This window comes from Plecotus auritus (genome assembly GCF_963455305.1).
Source record: "Plecotus auritus genome assembly, chromosome: 7".
Classification (NCBI taxonomy): Eukaryota; Metazoa; Chordata; class Mammalia; order Chiroptera; family Vespertilionidae; genus Plecotus; species Plecotus auritus.
This window is the reverse complement of record NC_137774.1, coordinates 96,670,914-96,685,600: the sequence shown is the minus strand read 5'-3', so window position 1 is coordinate 96,685,600 and position 14,687 is coordinate 96,670,914. Positions and strand designations below refer to the sequence as shown.

The window sequence follows — 14,687 nt, the reverse complement described above, 5'->3', positions numbered from 1 at the left end:
AATAAACAAACTCGTTAATTTATAGGGCAATTTGTAATCCTCACAAGTATTACATCCTATCAGTTTTTTCTTTCTTTCAAATACATTTCCACTGAGTTGCAGCATTGTTTTCTCCTCATTTTCATTTCAAATACTTCTCTGTCCAGATTCATCAGCTACTAATTGAGCATTTAACATATCACAGAAGTACATTCCAGAAAAGACCAAACTAGGAGGCTTCCAATTTGCAGTTGGACTTTAACCAGCGGCTTGGTTTTACTAATGTTTGAATATAGATTCTAATGTATAGGCTTGGTGTGACCATTATTAAACCATCCCCACTGTGGCCTGCCGTTTTCCCCCATAGGTCCACTGGCCTGTGAAGATAGCTAAGTGGATAAATATGCTCATACTTAGACCTGGCAAGTCAAAGGGATATTGGAAACTGAACTAATCTTGATGGGAAAAAAAAACATCTGTATATTACATGATACTTTTTAAACAACCAGGAAGACAGAAAAATAAAAACATTACACATAAACTGACTTTCGCTTCTTTTTTATGGATTAAAAGAGGTGGGATCATTAAGGGATATCCTACCCTCAACTTCACATTGACTGCTAGTTACACGAATTACACTTGGCTTTCGCCTTGGAAGGCAAATGAGAGACTACAAAGGGAGAAGGCACAAGGGGACACAAGGGAGAGGAGTCTAAGGGCTGAGGTATTAGGTCCTGCCATTCCATCTTACTTAGTGTAGTAGTCTTCTTCCTCTACTTCTTCTTCTTCTTCTTCTTCTTCTTCTTCTTCTTCTTCTTCTTCTTCTTCTTCTTCTTCTTCTTCTTCTTCTTCTTCTTCTCCTTCTCCTTCTCCTTCTCCTTCTCCTTCTCCTTCTCCTCCTCCTCCTCCTCCTCCTCCTCCTCCTGCTCCTCCTCTTCCTCCTTTTTCTTTTTCTTCTTCTTCTTCTTCTTCTTCTTCTTCTTCTTCTTCTTCTTCTTCTTCTTCTTCTTCTCCTTCTCCTTCTTCTTCTTCAGAAAGGAACACTACTTTTATTAATGTGTCAATTCATTAAAGTTATGCAGAAAACATTATTAATATAATCCATACTATCACAGTAATCCTCAGAGGAAAGGGGGGAGGATCAACCAAAGAACTTATATGCATATAGGCATAACCCAGTGTATTCTTTCACTGGACATTCCTTGAAAAGAGTGGTCAGCCATGTCCAATGTTTCCACAAAGAGCAAGGAAGATAAATGCTGAAGGGCTTTTCCTTCTTAGCTTGAGACAATTGGAAGCCACAGATGACCTTGAGAGTTGAGGACACAATTCAACTGTCTGCTGGTGAGCAGTAAAGGGAGGTAAGGAAGTGGAAAATAGTGGGGGTGGGCTAGTCAAGAAGCTTAGCAAACACTGCTGGAAGTTGAGTGCTACTGGGCCCTTACCAGGGAGCCTTCTAGAATTGCACAATCTGAACAATTACTCTTTGCAATACCTAACACAGAACATAACTGACACTTAAATGAATGAACTTAATGTTTCTTGAATATATGAAAGACAAAATCTACACAAAGGAAGAAAAGATTTTTACAAAGAATGTAATGATGAAAATGAAATCATAATTGCATTTTGAAGATTATACCAAGAATGGATTCAATTTTATTTTGAGAATTAGGCAGAGTCAGAAAGAAAGACAATGATGATGATAATAATAACACTGCCTGTAATGGCATAAATCTTGGTGACTCATGAAGCCTTTTTCATATTCATTGTCTATTTCTTCATGGAAAAGTGCAGTGTAGGACATTTAGGAAAGAACTGTAACCTAAAGCGCATGACAGGTGAGACTTGAAATTAGAATGTAGGGAAAGTTCTTAAAATAGATTTCTAACTAGCTAAAGTCATGATGTCGTGAGGTTAAAAAGAAAGACTGAATTAACACACAGGAACAACGCGAGATCAGAATGGGTAAGAGAAGCATAGCAGGTATATCCTGTGAGATCATCCCATTTCATCACAATTCCACGTTAGTCTGAGCTTTATACAGCTCTGTGTATCAGTATAAGCTCTCCATTTAAAAACTGGGCCAGAGGGCAAAAATTTAAGGAAAAATTCACACAAGAGCTTTAAAGATTATTAAAGACTAAAGAAATAGGACCTACTTTGAAATAGTCAAAGAACTAGACTTTTCCTAAATCCTTAGTCATTGTTTCAGAATTCATGATGATTCACATAATGTAACGGCATGGGGGAAGGGCTGATTCCAATAATCCAATTACAATTATTTTATAAAAGAAATATCCAACCTCAGCTGCAGATCTTGGTATCAGCAGATCTTTGCCCAAGGCTTTTTGGTTTGCCTGGTACAGTTTCCTTTGGGGAAGAACATTCTAACAAGATTTTGTAGGGGTTAATGACTGTGGGGGTTTTGCAGCAAGGGTAGAATAAAAGGAAAATAGGTTTATTTAGACTAAGTAAGCAATGGAGGAGTTAGTTTAAACAGAAGTTGTCAGAGGGGGTTGTGGAGCCTACTTCTCTGGAGAGTTTAAAAATAGGCCAAGCACTCATCTCTCTGGGATGGTTTCAGCCTGCAGAGAAACTAGAGGACAGCCACAGCCCTCTTGTGTTCCCTTCCACCTCTCTGAGTCTATAGGCTAAAACAGTATCTGAGGAGGCCTCCTGGGCAGGGTCAGTTGTTCCTAACTAGAGTACTTTCTGGCCACATGGAATGATACGTATATAAGGGAGAGTGGCGTCAGAATGTTCCCTGAACCTCACTTTGTCGGCATTACCAAGACAGGGTCTTCCACCTATCAGCACCATCTGCCGAGAAGCACAGAGGATGCCAGTTAGTATTAAATGATACTGCTCGCCCTAACCGGTTTGGCTCAGTGGATAGAGCGTCGGCCTGCAGACTGAAGGGTCCCAGGTTCGATTCTGGTCAAGGGCATGTACCTTGGTTGCAGGCACAACCCCAGTAGGGAGTGTGCAAGAGGCAGCTGAATTGATGTTTCTCTCTCAATGATGTTTCTAACTCTCTATCCCTCTCCTTTCCTCTCTGTAAAAAAATCAATAAAATATATATATAAAAAATGATACTGCTCTATCGTATTTTATTTGTCCCATTGTAGTGTGAATGTGTGTGTGTGTGTGTGTGTGTGTGTGTGTGTGTGTGTGTGAGAAAATACAGTAAGCAAAACTAATTGGAAAGGAAACTCAGTTAAAAATCCAGAAAACAGACCAGTGGGTGTGGCTCAGTGGTTGAGCATTGACCTATGAACCAGGAGGTCACAGTTTACTTCCCAGTCAGAGCACATGCCCAGCTTGCAGCTCAATCCCCAGTGTGGGGCATGCAGGAGGCAGCTGATCAATGATTCTCATCATTGATGTTTCTATCTCTCTCTCCCTCTCCCTTCCTCTCTGAAATCAATACTATATTTAAATCCAGAAAACATAAACGGGGAAAAGACCTTCATGTCCTTTTGAGGTTAGGGTCTAATGTCAAGCATTAGATTCGACTTTAAAGCCTAACATTCAGTATTTGAATTTCCTTGGGTTTGACCCCTGTCTAGGACTGTTTTCTGTTGCCAGCACAGGGGGATTTCCTCTTAGAAAATAAGCTGTGATCCAGTCCCCTAAGGCTGCTGGGTAATGGCCTTTGTCTCACACCTGCTGAAGAGACAGCAGAGCCCACAGGCACAGAGTTAGCTTTAAGTATCATGTACCCCATCATTTGGTGGGTGGGTGTTGTCGCTAACTACACTTCCACCTCAAAGAAAGTGGTGAGTTGCCAAAAAACAAGGATGTTCCAACTTAAGGATTATGCTGAGTTCTTTCTAAAGGACCACTTTTTATGAAAAGATAAGTTTTATCCTAAAATATTTTCTAAATTTACTTAGGCACTCTATCCAAGGAAAATAGTTTAAGTATTGCACCATGTAACTACCATCTGCAGAATTGGAACAACTTTCTCTCAACAAAGGTCTATCTTTATTCATCAAGTGGTCTCAGATGGCCTGTGTGGGGTGAGGAACCTGCCAAGGTCACAATTATGCAGGTTGACCCAAGGAGACACTGGACAGGCACCCTACAGCCTGGAAAATTTATAAACAAGTGGTGAAAATATGATTTTGTTCTTTTTAAATTGTTCTTGTTGCTTCCCATAATTGCTGCTTTTCTGAAAGGTCAGTTTTAGGAAAAGGAGACTTTTTTTTTTTTTTCATCTCCCAAATGCTAAGTTGATGCCCTTCCCTAGAAGTCTTCCCATTAATTAAGTTGGCCTGAAGGTCATACTACTAAACTATAATCAATATGGAGGCTGGTGGCTGCAAGGTGCTCATTGACATCCCCAAAGAGGGAGAGTGTCCACAATCCATAGGGAAGAGCAGAACCCTGGAAGATTTATGGCTTTGATTTTGAAAAGGTGTGGGAATGCCCTGTGATGCTCCCCCTCCGCCCCTGTACTCCTTTTGAATGTTAATGCTTTCTTGGGGATGATTTCAGACACACTGCTAGGATACTGCCTCTACTCACTGAAGCAGAATCCTCGGAGGAGTTGCTGAGGCAGAACTGAAATCATGGCTCGCCTCAGAGAAGCAGCCGTGTTGGCCGCTAATGATACCTCACCCAGAAAGACGATGCTCCTTTAACTCGAGGCTTTTAATGGGAAGTTTCTAAGCCTGAAACAACAGCTTTAGATCTGGGGTGTGCCGCCAGCTGCGTGCGGCTCCCACTGTCTCCTGCTTTAACACAGCCTGGTCGGGAGAATGGAAACTAAAGAAGCTTGTAACTACCTGTAACTGTTCCACCAGGAAATGGATCAAGTGTTTGTTCAGCCAGACTCAGGTACCTGACCGTAACTGTGTCTGTGACAGGCTAGTTAAATGTTTCTCTCTAACTTTACAATTTGTGCATGAGCAATAATTGCATAGATGCCTTTTGGATCTCAGTTCTGAATTCAGAGCTCGCTGTCAGATAAAGTGTAATTAAACAGCTGCTAGGTGAAGTTAATGTGGGGGAGGCGGCGAAATGTAATGATGCCTTTATTTTTAAAGCATGCTTAAGTTTATAATGCTACTGACACTGGATAAAGGAGCAGTAAAATAGACTTATTTCTTGGTTAAGCTGCAGTAAATTATTCTTGAAAGCTATTTGGCCATGACAGTATTTTTTTTCCCCCTTTACCTAAAATATCCTGTCTTCCAAAATGTCATAGGGATGTTTTAATTTGTTTACAAAGGATCACAACTCAACAACTCATAATGATAGTGCTGACTGTCCCTGGTGTCCCTGGTGTCCCCGGGTGATGAGCAGTGTGCAGCCTTAGCCCTTTGAGTATCAGCAGGCACTCCTTTTCGCTAGGAAACGTAAGGAAAACTGGGTAGCATAGTAATGTTTGTTGCTTGAAGTTAAAAGTTCCAGTTTGCTAAGGGTGCCTTTTGCTACCCCCAGTTACTGACTGAGTCTAGGTGGTATTTTCCTGATGTTCTCAGCTAGGCTGCAGCCTTGCCCTTCTGTCCCTTTAAGACTCTTCAAGCAGATGTTAGGAAGAAGAGGAAGATAGGGAAGAAGTAAAGCTGAGGTTAGGGCTCGGGCTGAAGTGAAAGGTCTCCTGAGCTGACAAGCACGGACCGGCAGGGTCCACTCCCAAATCTAAGCCGACCTGTCTGCAGGCTGACTTTGCAGAGACGCCCCGGCCAGCCAGAGGGACTAGACCTCCCCTGCAGCAGTGGGGGCTGGCAACAGTTCCGAAACTGCCTGTTGACATTTGTAGCTGACCACATTCACATGTCTTTAAAATCATCGTTTATGGGCTTCCTCGTAGCCTGGGGTCTATTATCTGAGTGTGTAAACTAATATTTACTCTTAGCCGTCCCGTGAATTCTAAAGCATCAGGGCTATTGTATTGGAACAGGGGAGCTGTATTTGGAAAAAGAGGAATATGGAAGTTGCCATGTATTTATGTGAGTCAAAAAAGGGGGTGGTTAAAATGCACGAAGTACCTGGAAAGAGTCAGGAAATCTTTCCCGGAAGTTCTTGGCTGGTCACCAAGAGGGCCACACACTGTATGAATTTATAGGAAACATTTTCCACTCTGTATGTATCTCCTGGAATGCAAGTTACTATTCACAGGGCTCACACACAGAATTTCTGCAGGAGTCATAGGTATCCTCAAGATTCATTTGCTTCTAAGGGATTTGATTGCTTAGATGATGAGGTGGATTTTGTGGAGGGCTCACAACTGTGGGGAAAGAGGTACAATAGCCTTGACTGGAATGTTCGCATGTCTTGTGGCGGGGAGTGAAGGTGGGTGGACCTCCTGAGGCGCCAGTTATGTAAACGGCAATGCAGCTGAGGCTTCTTTTAGCTCTGAACATAGAGAATAACTCTATTGAGCATCAGTCTCAGGACATGCATTATTTTAATCACTGAAAGCCACGTTAACATTTCAATAGTGAGCTTCAGAACTGTGGCAGAATAATGCTGCACTTTGAGTAAGGCTGTCTCTGCCAGTTGTTGCAAATTCAGTCCTGCTCACCTAGTCAGTTCCCTGCCTGTCGCAGCCCAGGACTGGGCTCGCTAGTCGGCTGGGCAAATATAAATAAGGCACACAGGGTGTCTTTGCAGGACAAAGCGTCCTGTCTGACACATGTGAAAGTAAACTGGACAAGCCTGCGAGTGTTCTTGCTCAATGGACGAACTGTTTTTACACCTACTTTTGAAAACATGTCAAGTCACATAACTAGGTTTCTGGCCTAGAAGTTTTAAAAAATCAGGAACAGCAATTATGTGGTTGAGGAGTACTTGAACACAGACAACGTTGCTTAACTGCACCCTGCATGCCATTAGGGGCCAAGAGATGACGACGTTCTATTCGCTCCAACGTGTCAGAGAGAAACTTGCCATCCAGCATCCTTAGGCGGATGCTGCTCTCTTGGTAACGATGTTTCTTTTTATTTGGGGCAATTGACTTAGAATCTCTCTTGCTTTGTGTGCTTACTTGCATAACAGAAGTCAGAAATAAATCTTATTTTTCACAAAAATGGTCTAAAGAGAATACACTCATTCTTCTTTGCCTGTTTACGAACCACTCACTATACCAGGCAGGACTGCACATGCGCTGCATCTGCCGCAACTATTATTGCAACCGACTGCAGGAGGGATGGCACTGGGGCCGATGACCACAAAAGTGAGATGGCGGAATGAAATGCCAGTGTGTTTGCCAAATGCACTTAATGATTCTACTGCTGTCACTTCAAAAATGAAAAGGAACATGTCATTGCTTTAAGGATATATTTTCTTCAGATAACATATGTTTCCTTACTGTGAAATTGTTTCATGAGATGCTAATGAAATGAAATGGCCTAAGGAAGGACCCAAGCTTGAGAAGGTACATGTTGACATTTATAGTTTCCATGTAAGACATTTGTACTCAGGGTATTTTAAAATGGCTGCCCTTCCAGACCAGAGAAGCAGATCAGGGTGGAAAGGCTGACCCCTTACATAAGGGAATCTGCTTATCTCCAGTTGATTTTTATTTTTTTTTAATATATTTTATTGCTATTTTACAGAGAGGAAGGGAGAGGGATAGAGAGCTAGAAACATCGATGAGAGAGAAACATCAATCAGCTGCCTCCTGCACACCTCCCACTGGGGATGTGCCCACAACCAAGGCACATGCCCTTGACCGGAATCGAACCCGGGACCCCCCAGTCCGCAGGCCGACGCTCTATCCACTGAGCCAAACCGGTTAGGGCATCCAGTTGATTTTTATATTCCAGGCCCCACCGATCAGCACTGAGGCCAAGGAAAATTTAAAGGGCCGAATAACTGCTTTTCAAATCATGAGATCTGTGACTATTAAAGTGCCATTGTGGCTCAGACTACCTGTGATTCTTGGAAACAACCTCTGTTTCAAACACAGTGGTCTGACATCTTACTTTTACCCCCTGTCTGTGTCAGCTGGACCCTGAAGTTTGAATCCAGTTCCCTGGACTGTAAGGGGCTAGAGATTTGAGTCAGCCTCTATTGAGAGAGGCAAAGATCCAAGAACAGCAAGAATTCCTCAAGGAGCCTGTTTTTGACGAAGGGGAGGGAGATGAACCCCGTGGAGACTTGTCCTGTAACAGGTGCTGCTGCAGAGACACAGGTGCAGTGCTCCTGGAGGCAGAGCAAAAGCACCGTTCCCTTTGGTGAAGGGCCAGATGTAGGTCCCACTGAGGAGGTGGTGTTTGGTGTGGCCCCTGGGGGAAGAGGAGAGACCCGCAGGTGGGAATAGGGCAAGGAGGAGAGCACCTCGACTCAAAGCTCACAGGTGGGAAACCGGAGGTGCTCCAGCAACAGCAGGTGCTGGGTGAAGCTGCAGAGCAGGCCATGTGAGGCTTTCTCCCCAGGTGTCTGCAGATTCAATTACATGTCAGTTTGTTCTTATCAATACACTAGTGAGCTGGTGCACGAAATTCATGCACATTAAAAGGGGATTAATTAGAGGAAATAATGTAATATTACTATTTGCCCTTTCTCAATAATAGAAGTGTCAGAGATGAAAGAAAATTAGTAAAATGTATATGAAAACCTTCCTCCTGTCAGAGTCTGGGGCACACCACGGGACCCAGAGTCAAGTCCCCGCCCACCCACATGTACCTCAAAATCACGTGAGATCCAGACCCGCCCCCCCCCATTGGGCTAGATCCAGACCCAGCCAGTCCCACCCTTGTCAAGCCCTGCCGGGCAGGGTGCGTAGCCTCAGGTTCCCTGGCCCGGTGCCAGGATGGGGGGCATGGCCTGAGGCCCCCAGCCCAGACCGGGGAGTGGGGTGTGCCTTGAGGTCCTCCATCAAGCCCTGTCTGGTGGGGGACATGGCCTGAGGTCCCCCATGAAGCCCCACCAGGCGGGGGGTGCAGCCTGAGGTCCCCCGGCCTGGTGCTGGGGTGGGGGGCGCAGCCTAAAGTCCCCTGTCAAGCCCACCTGGTGAGGGGCACGGCCTGAGGTCCCCTGGCCTGGCGCTGGGGTGGGGGGAGCAGCCTGAGGTCCCCTAGCCCAGCACCAGGACGGGAAGTGCACCTTGAGGTCCCCTGTCAAGCCCCACAGGGGCGGGGAGGGTTAGCCTCAGGTCCCTACTGATTGCTCGTTAAGGCTCCTTAAGGGAACTTGGCCTCAGCTGTGGGTGTAGCCATATTTGTGACGGAGTGATGGTCAATTAGCATATTCCCTCTTTATTAGATAGGATTGGTCATTTCACTCAAAGCCAATGTGATTTGATGTTGGCTCCTTTTTTTTATTGTGAAAATAAATTAATATCTTAGAACAATTCCATTGTCAGAATATGACCTGATTTGTGATGCGAAAAACAGGGTTATCAGGTCCAAAAGGGGGTTAATGGGCGGGTTAGGGTCTTGGCCATTGGAGGACAGAGGCTTTCTGAAGGGAGGAGCGGTAAGATCTGAGCACAGAAAGATGAATCCTGATGTGGGATGGAGGAAGGATGGGAAGGACAGCCTCTTTGCAAATTACCCTTAAGTGCATGGCTAATAGTGAGAACAGCTGCGGCTAAGTGGACTGCTCACAAGGGTCTTCGTAAGTAATTCAAGGTATTTTTACACTTTGTGACTATCAGGGTCCGGAAGCCTGACTTGAGAAAAGAGATATATTATAGGATTTTTTTAATGGCATGTTTTAATTAAGGTTTCCTTGGCCCAATATTAAAATTAGACGTTATTTCCCGAGCACACACAAATGGATTAGCAAAGGGAAGACACGGAGGTACTGTGGGAGGGGGAAGCCTGTCAGGATTAAAGTGCTGCTGCAAGTAACTGCTCCTTCTTATCCTGAAATAACTGCCTTTGTTATTATTAACACAGGAAGGCTGTGTCAGAATCTTCGGCAGTAATTTACTCGCCCAGATTTCACTATTTATCTAAAAGAAGATTTCATTATTCCGCTAAAAGCAATTGTGAACATTTCCTAAGAACCATTTGTACTGAAAAGGGACATTTTAGTCTAAGATGGACATTTTTAAAATGCACATTTTTAAAAAAATATTTTTGTATTGTGGTTACATGTAGTTCTTTTTGTGCACCTTATTATATCTGATGATGTTCCCTTTAACTTAAAACATGCTGTTGAACTTTCCAAATTTGTACATTATTGATTAGCTGGTTGTGGGATTTTAAAAGAAAAGCAGACTCTTCCAAGGATTTCAATCAGACCTGGGCAAAACTATGAAATAGCTGGCATTTCTTTCCGGATCTCTGTGTCCCTAAATCCCTTTAAACCATCACCTATTTTCTCATCTGTACCCGTCATCTCCATCCTCCCCAGGGCTCTCAAGCTGGGTCACCTGCTCCCCCCAGTCCTCTCCAGCAGCCTCACTCCCAGCAAGATCTTCCCTCAATCCCCTTTCTATCAACCATCTTCCCCATCCTTCAAGTTTTCATAGACAAATCCCTACTGTGCTAATGTGTCACTTTCCTTGGTAAACTATTACAATTTAATATCCTTTAGTGGTTTGACCAAATGAAGTAATTTTAATAGGAACTTGGGCACCACAGTTTCCTGGGAGGGAAGAGGCTTGTAATGTATAAAGAATTATAGAATCGTCAAAACACTAACCTGGCTGTGAAGAGAGTTAAGCATATCCTTGCATCAGCCTTTTAATCAGAATAAGGTGGTAAAACTGATTTTTAAATCATTCTAATCAGAATCAGATGACGAGGTTATTTGCTGGGGCTTCCTGGGATGGTTGTCCATCACTGAATAGCGTATCAGCTTTAAAACCTGAGTTGTGGGAAAAGCCTAGGAAGTATGAGATGTTGTGATAGGAGAAAAGAATTTGGCATTTGCCTCGTACTAAGGACAACGCTGGGGAAAACTGCACCTGGGTGTTAACATGGCTCTTAACAGGTGGAAGTGAGGGGTGGGAAGGGAGGGACTGAACAAGGTATTGCTATCCTTGTCAGCCAGCCCATGGATCAGGAGTAATTATCACAGGCTCAAAAGGCCCTACACCCCATTCTTTACTTTGAATTCCACAAATCTAGGAATATATTCTGTACATTTATCCGGGGTTGGGGAACGTCCAGCTTGTGGGCCGTATAAGGCCCATGAAATCATTTGGTCTGGCCCTGTCAAGGCATTAGGGGTGAGTTAATTAAATGTTTGACCAAATACAACAGGTTAATTTTTAAGTTGATAATTTTGTATGGCCCGTGAATGATGTTATAAATATCCAAATGGCCCTTGGCAGGAAACAGGTTCCCTACCCCTGATGTACACAGTTAATAATCTTTACTTTTTCTATATTTCCTTTTTGATTTATGGAGTGTTTTCATAAGAGATTTTCTGAAAATGCAAACCTGTATTGAGAATAGACAAAGAAGGACTCTGCCCTCATTTGGGAAAATGGACCTAGACTGGGACCCTAGTAAGTGGGCGGGAGGGCAGGGATGAAAGTGTGGGGATCCTCAGAAGGACATGAAAAGGCAAGCGGGAACATGGCTAGGACATCTATTCTTCTGCCACTACATGGCTGTCTCTTGACCCAGCCCTGGGAGAATTGTACGCTTGGTATGAGCCTGGGCACTTGGGGAGAGTCCAGGTGGCCCCAGTCAGAAGCAGTAAGAGGAGCTGCATGGGAAGCTCTGGCCACATTTCCCGCCCCTCCGCCCAGTCTGTTACCTAGCGATTAGCAGCCAAGCAAACCAAAACCAAGCCCAGCCCATGAACATCCTCTATAGTCCTAAGGAACTTATTTTTTAAAAATACAGTCAAATTTTATCCCAGTCTTACTTCAAACTAAAAATGAAGCATAAATGAATCCACTGCAACTATTTCGGTCTGAATTTTTTTAAAAATTTAGTCATGAAACTGCAAAATAGTATTTCCCCCCAAACTGGTAACTCCCTCCCACATACAGCTTGTCATCCCCTTTATAAGCTTGTTTTTAAAACTGTGATTTTATGAATTGTGAAGTGTCAACATTCATGCAAACTGCCGTGATAGCTACTGCCATACTTCAATGTAATGATTATAAGTTAGCTAAAGAAATATTGCATTAATGCCTTAGGTCATAATTTCTAGTTCTATTTGGTTGCTTATTTTTATTGAGCATAATTTTTTGAATCCATGTTCATTTTCATGCCTGACTACTCTGCTATGTAATTTTTCCAATAGACAGATTTATAAATCAATGCATCATATAATTTTTCTATAGAGTAATGTGTAATATAGATGCCCTTCTTTACACAATTTGAGTTAAATAGATTGAGTTCAATATCTGGAGCTTTTAGTGGTCTTTGTGTACACTTCAATTTGTCTTGCAAGACAAACAGTAATACCCATAATCCTTAATTTTTTCCCACCAGTAAAATGTCCTACTCTTTTCTCTCCACCAAATGGTCTTAAACAGTAGGAAGCCACTGTAAGCTTTCACAAGAATGCAGTCAATCAATTCCTTTTTCCTAGCTCAGTTCTCTGAGTGCTTCCCAGGGTCGGGTACTGAACCTGGCCTGGGCTTTCTGCAGAGAAAAGCAGCAGCAGGAACGTGATGGTTTGGAAGTCTGAGATGCCTCCTTTCTCGCTTGGCTCAGGCAAGAGAAAGTGAAGAAGCCCCGCAGCTCTTAGTCATGTCCTAAGTGAAGCAACACTTTGTTGTTCTTCTCCGTGTACTTTCCAAAGGCATTCATCCTCAGTATAGCAATCGGAGATACACAGGCACTTCTTCTTCCATCTTTACAGTTTAGTGACCTCTCCAAGGTCCCACACTTATTTAGCCATAAAGTTGAGGACAGAGGCTAGAGCTCAGGACCTAGAAATAAAGTTGCTCTTTGTTAGCTATTTCCTTTTCCCCCTCTTTCTTTCTTCCTGCAGAGAACTCAGCCTCTCCCAGGTGCAAACACCATGATCTCAGCAGACTGACGATGGAAGGAGAGGACACTGGGCGATCCTGCGCTCGGGTTTCCCTGGACAATGGATGGAGGACAGCCCGTCCCTTCGCCCCCAGCGCCGTTTGGGAACACGTTATCAGATTCTAGCATGTCTCTGGAGCAAAAAACCACATTTGCTTTTGTGATTTTGCTGTTTATTTTCTTGGGCGTCCTCATCGTCAGGTGCTTCCGGATTCTTCTGGACCCATATCGGAGCATGCCAACCTCGACGTGGGCTGACGGACTTGAAGGGCTGGAGAAAGGGCAGTTTGACCATGCACTTGCTTAGCAGGGCGGGAGCAGGACCCCCTACCGAGGAGGGGAACTGCTTCATGTCTTGGCAAGGAACTTTCTATCATCAATGTTCTCAACAAATAATCAAGTTTTAGTGACATCTGGTCCTAAGACCACAACCCATTACTCAGTAAACATGCTGTTGGGTTAAGACATTTGAGCATATTGGAAATGGAGACTTATATTACTAACCCAAAATAGAAAGGTTTCAGTTTCTGTGTTTACTCAATGAATGAATGTTGTCAAATGTGGGATGGTGAAACCAAGAGCATCGATGCTGACATAAACTTTGCCATAAAATGAAGCACTATCCGACCTGATCAGAGAATAAGGACTAGAAAGGGTCGGACCTGAATCTGGTGACAGGGCCAAGAAGAGACTTCCTTGCTTTAATCGTGTCCCTCACATTATTTTATTTTCATGGACACCTGGATCCCAGGCAGAGAGTGAGGAAGATTATGCTGAGTGGACCAAAGGCAGGTACTTGTTTTTGCCTAAAGCAAGGAGTATGGGGAGGCCATGGGAGGGCTGAGAAGACCTGGTTCCATCCTGCGAAAATATTGAGGATGATATTTTATTTTTAAAATAAAACTGAGTTCAAAGACTTATAGAGGTTTAAAACTATTTACCAGGCCAGGTACATTCTATATATTCATATTAATAACTTGTATAGAGGTAGCTATACATAACCTGAATTTACTTTCTTTATACAAACAACTAAAATAATAGGTTAGAAGGGCAGCTTCAAGTTGTGTTTTTTTGTGTGTGTGTGCTTTTTTTAAATAAAAAGTTAAGTATTTAGAGGAGGAGACTTTTACAGTCTCAAGAGAACTGTGTGTTTATGACTGAATATAGAAACCAAATAAAACTCTTCAAGGCACAGAAGTGTCTCCTCTTTTATTTCTCTGAGACTACGTGCCTGGAGGCCATGTGGTATATCCAATGCTGAGTGTCTGAGTGTTCTGAGAGTGAGAGAAAAAGCAAAGACCATGAAAGATCATCCGATTCATCCCTCTGCCCTTTCAGGAAAGCTCCTACAAATGGTCTTGTACCTATAAAACCTATTTAAGCACTATTTAATTCCACCAAAAAGAGAGATGTAAAAACCTCTTATTCTGACTTCCCTTGGTGAGAAAAACCTTGTATCTAAACTAAACCCTTCAGGCTGTATTTATAGTCTATGTCTTTTAATTTTCTCCTCAGCTAGCCATCATTTTTTTAATAAAAACTTAAAAAGATAATTATGCCTAAAAAGGCAGCCCTTAGTAAAACTGCTTTCTTGTTTCCCTTTTTTAAAAAACATTCTTTGGGGATTCTGCTGCCTAGATTTCTCCCTCCCCATATCCCCTTGATTTTCTTCCTTTACTTAAATAAAATAGCTTTATTGCAATATAATTTGCATACCATAACATTTACCTTTTTAAAGTCTACAATTCAGGCCCTGGCCAGTGTGGCTCAGTTGGGTGGAGCATCATCTCATGTACCAGAAGG

The 14,687-nt window shown here is 43.1% G+C and overlaps 1 protein-coding gene across 3 annotated transcripts; it reads left to right on the top strand.

The window, feature by feature from the left end:
• Positions 1-4,314: 4,314 nt before the first annotated feature.
• CTXN3 (cortexin 3) lies at positions 4,315-14,071 on the top strand. 3 transcript variants are annotated; one of them, XM_080678045.1, is made up of 2 exons: positions 4,315-4,402; positions 12,847-14,071. In XM_080678045.1, the coding sequence occupies exon 2, from the start codon at positions 12,946-12,948 to the stop codon at positions 13,189-13,191; it is 246 nt and encodes an 81-aa protein (XP_080534171.1). In that variant the 5' UTR covers positions 4,315-4,402; positions 12,847-12,945; the 3' UTR covers positions 13,192-14,071. The 3 variants fall into 3 exon arrangements, with proteins under 3 accessions (XP_080534171.1, XP_080534170.1, XP_080534172.1); XM_080678044.1 differs by lacking the exon at positions 4,315-4,402 and adding an exon at positions 4,537-4,824; XM_080678046.1 differs by lacking the exon at positions 4,315-4,402 and adding an exon at positions 9,516-9,555.
• Positions 14,072-14,687: the final 616 nt, after the last annotated feature.

What these genes read in the sequence shown, in the direction of transcription:
- CTXN3 (XM_080678045.1), top strand. Translation starts at nt 12,946, where the DNA reads ATGGATGGAGGACAGCCCGTCCCTTCGCCCCCAGCGCCGTTTGGGAAC.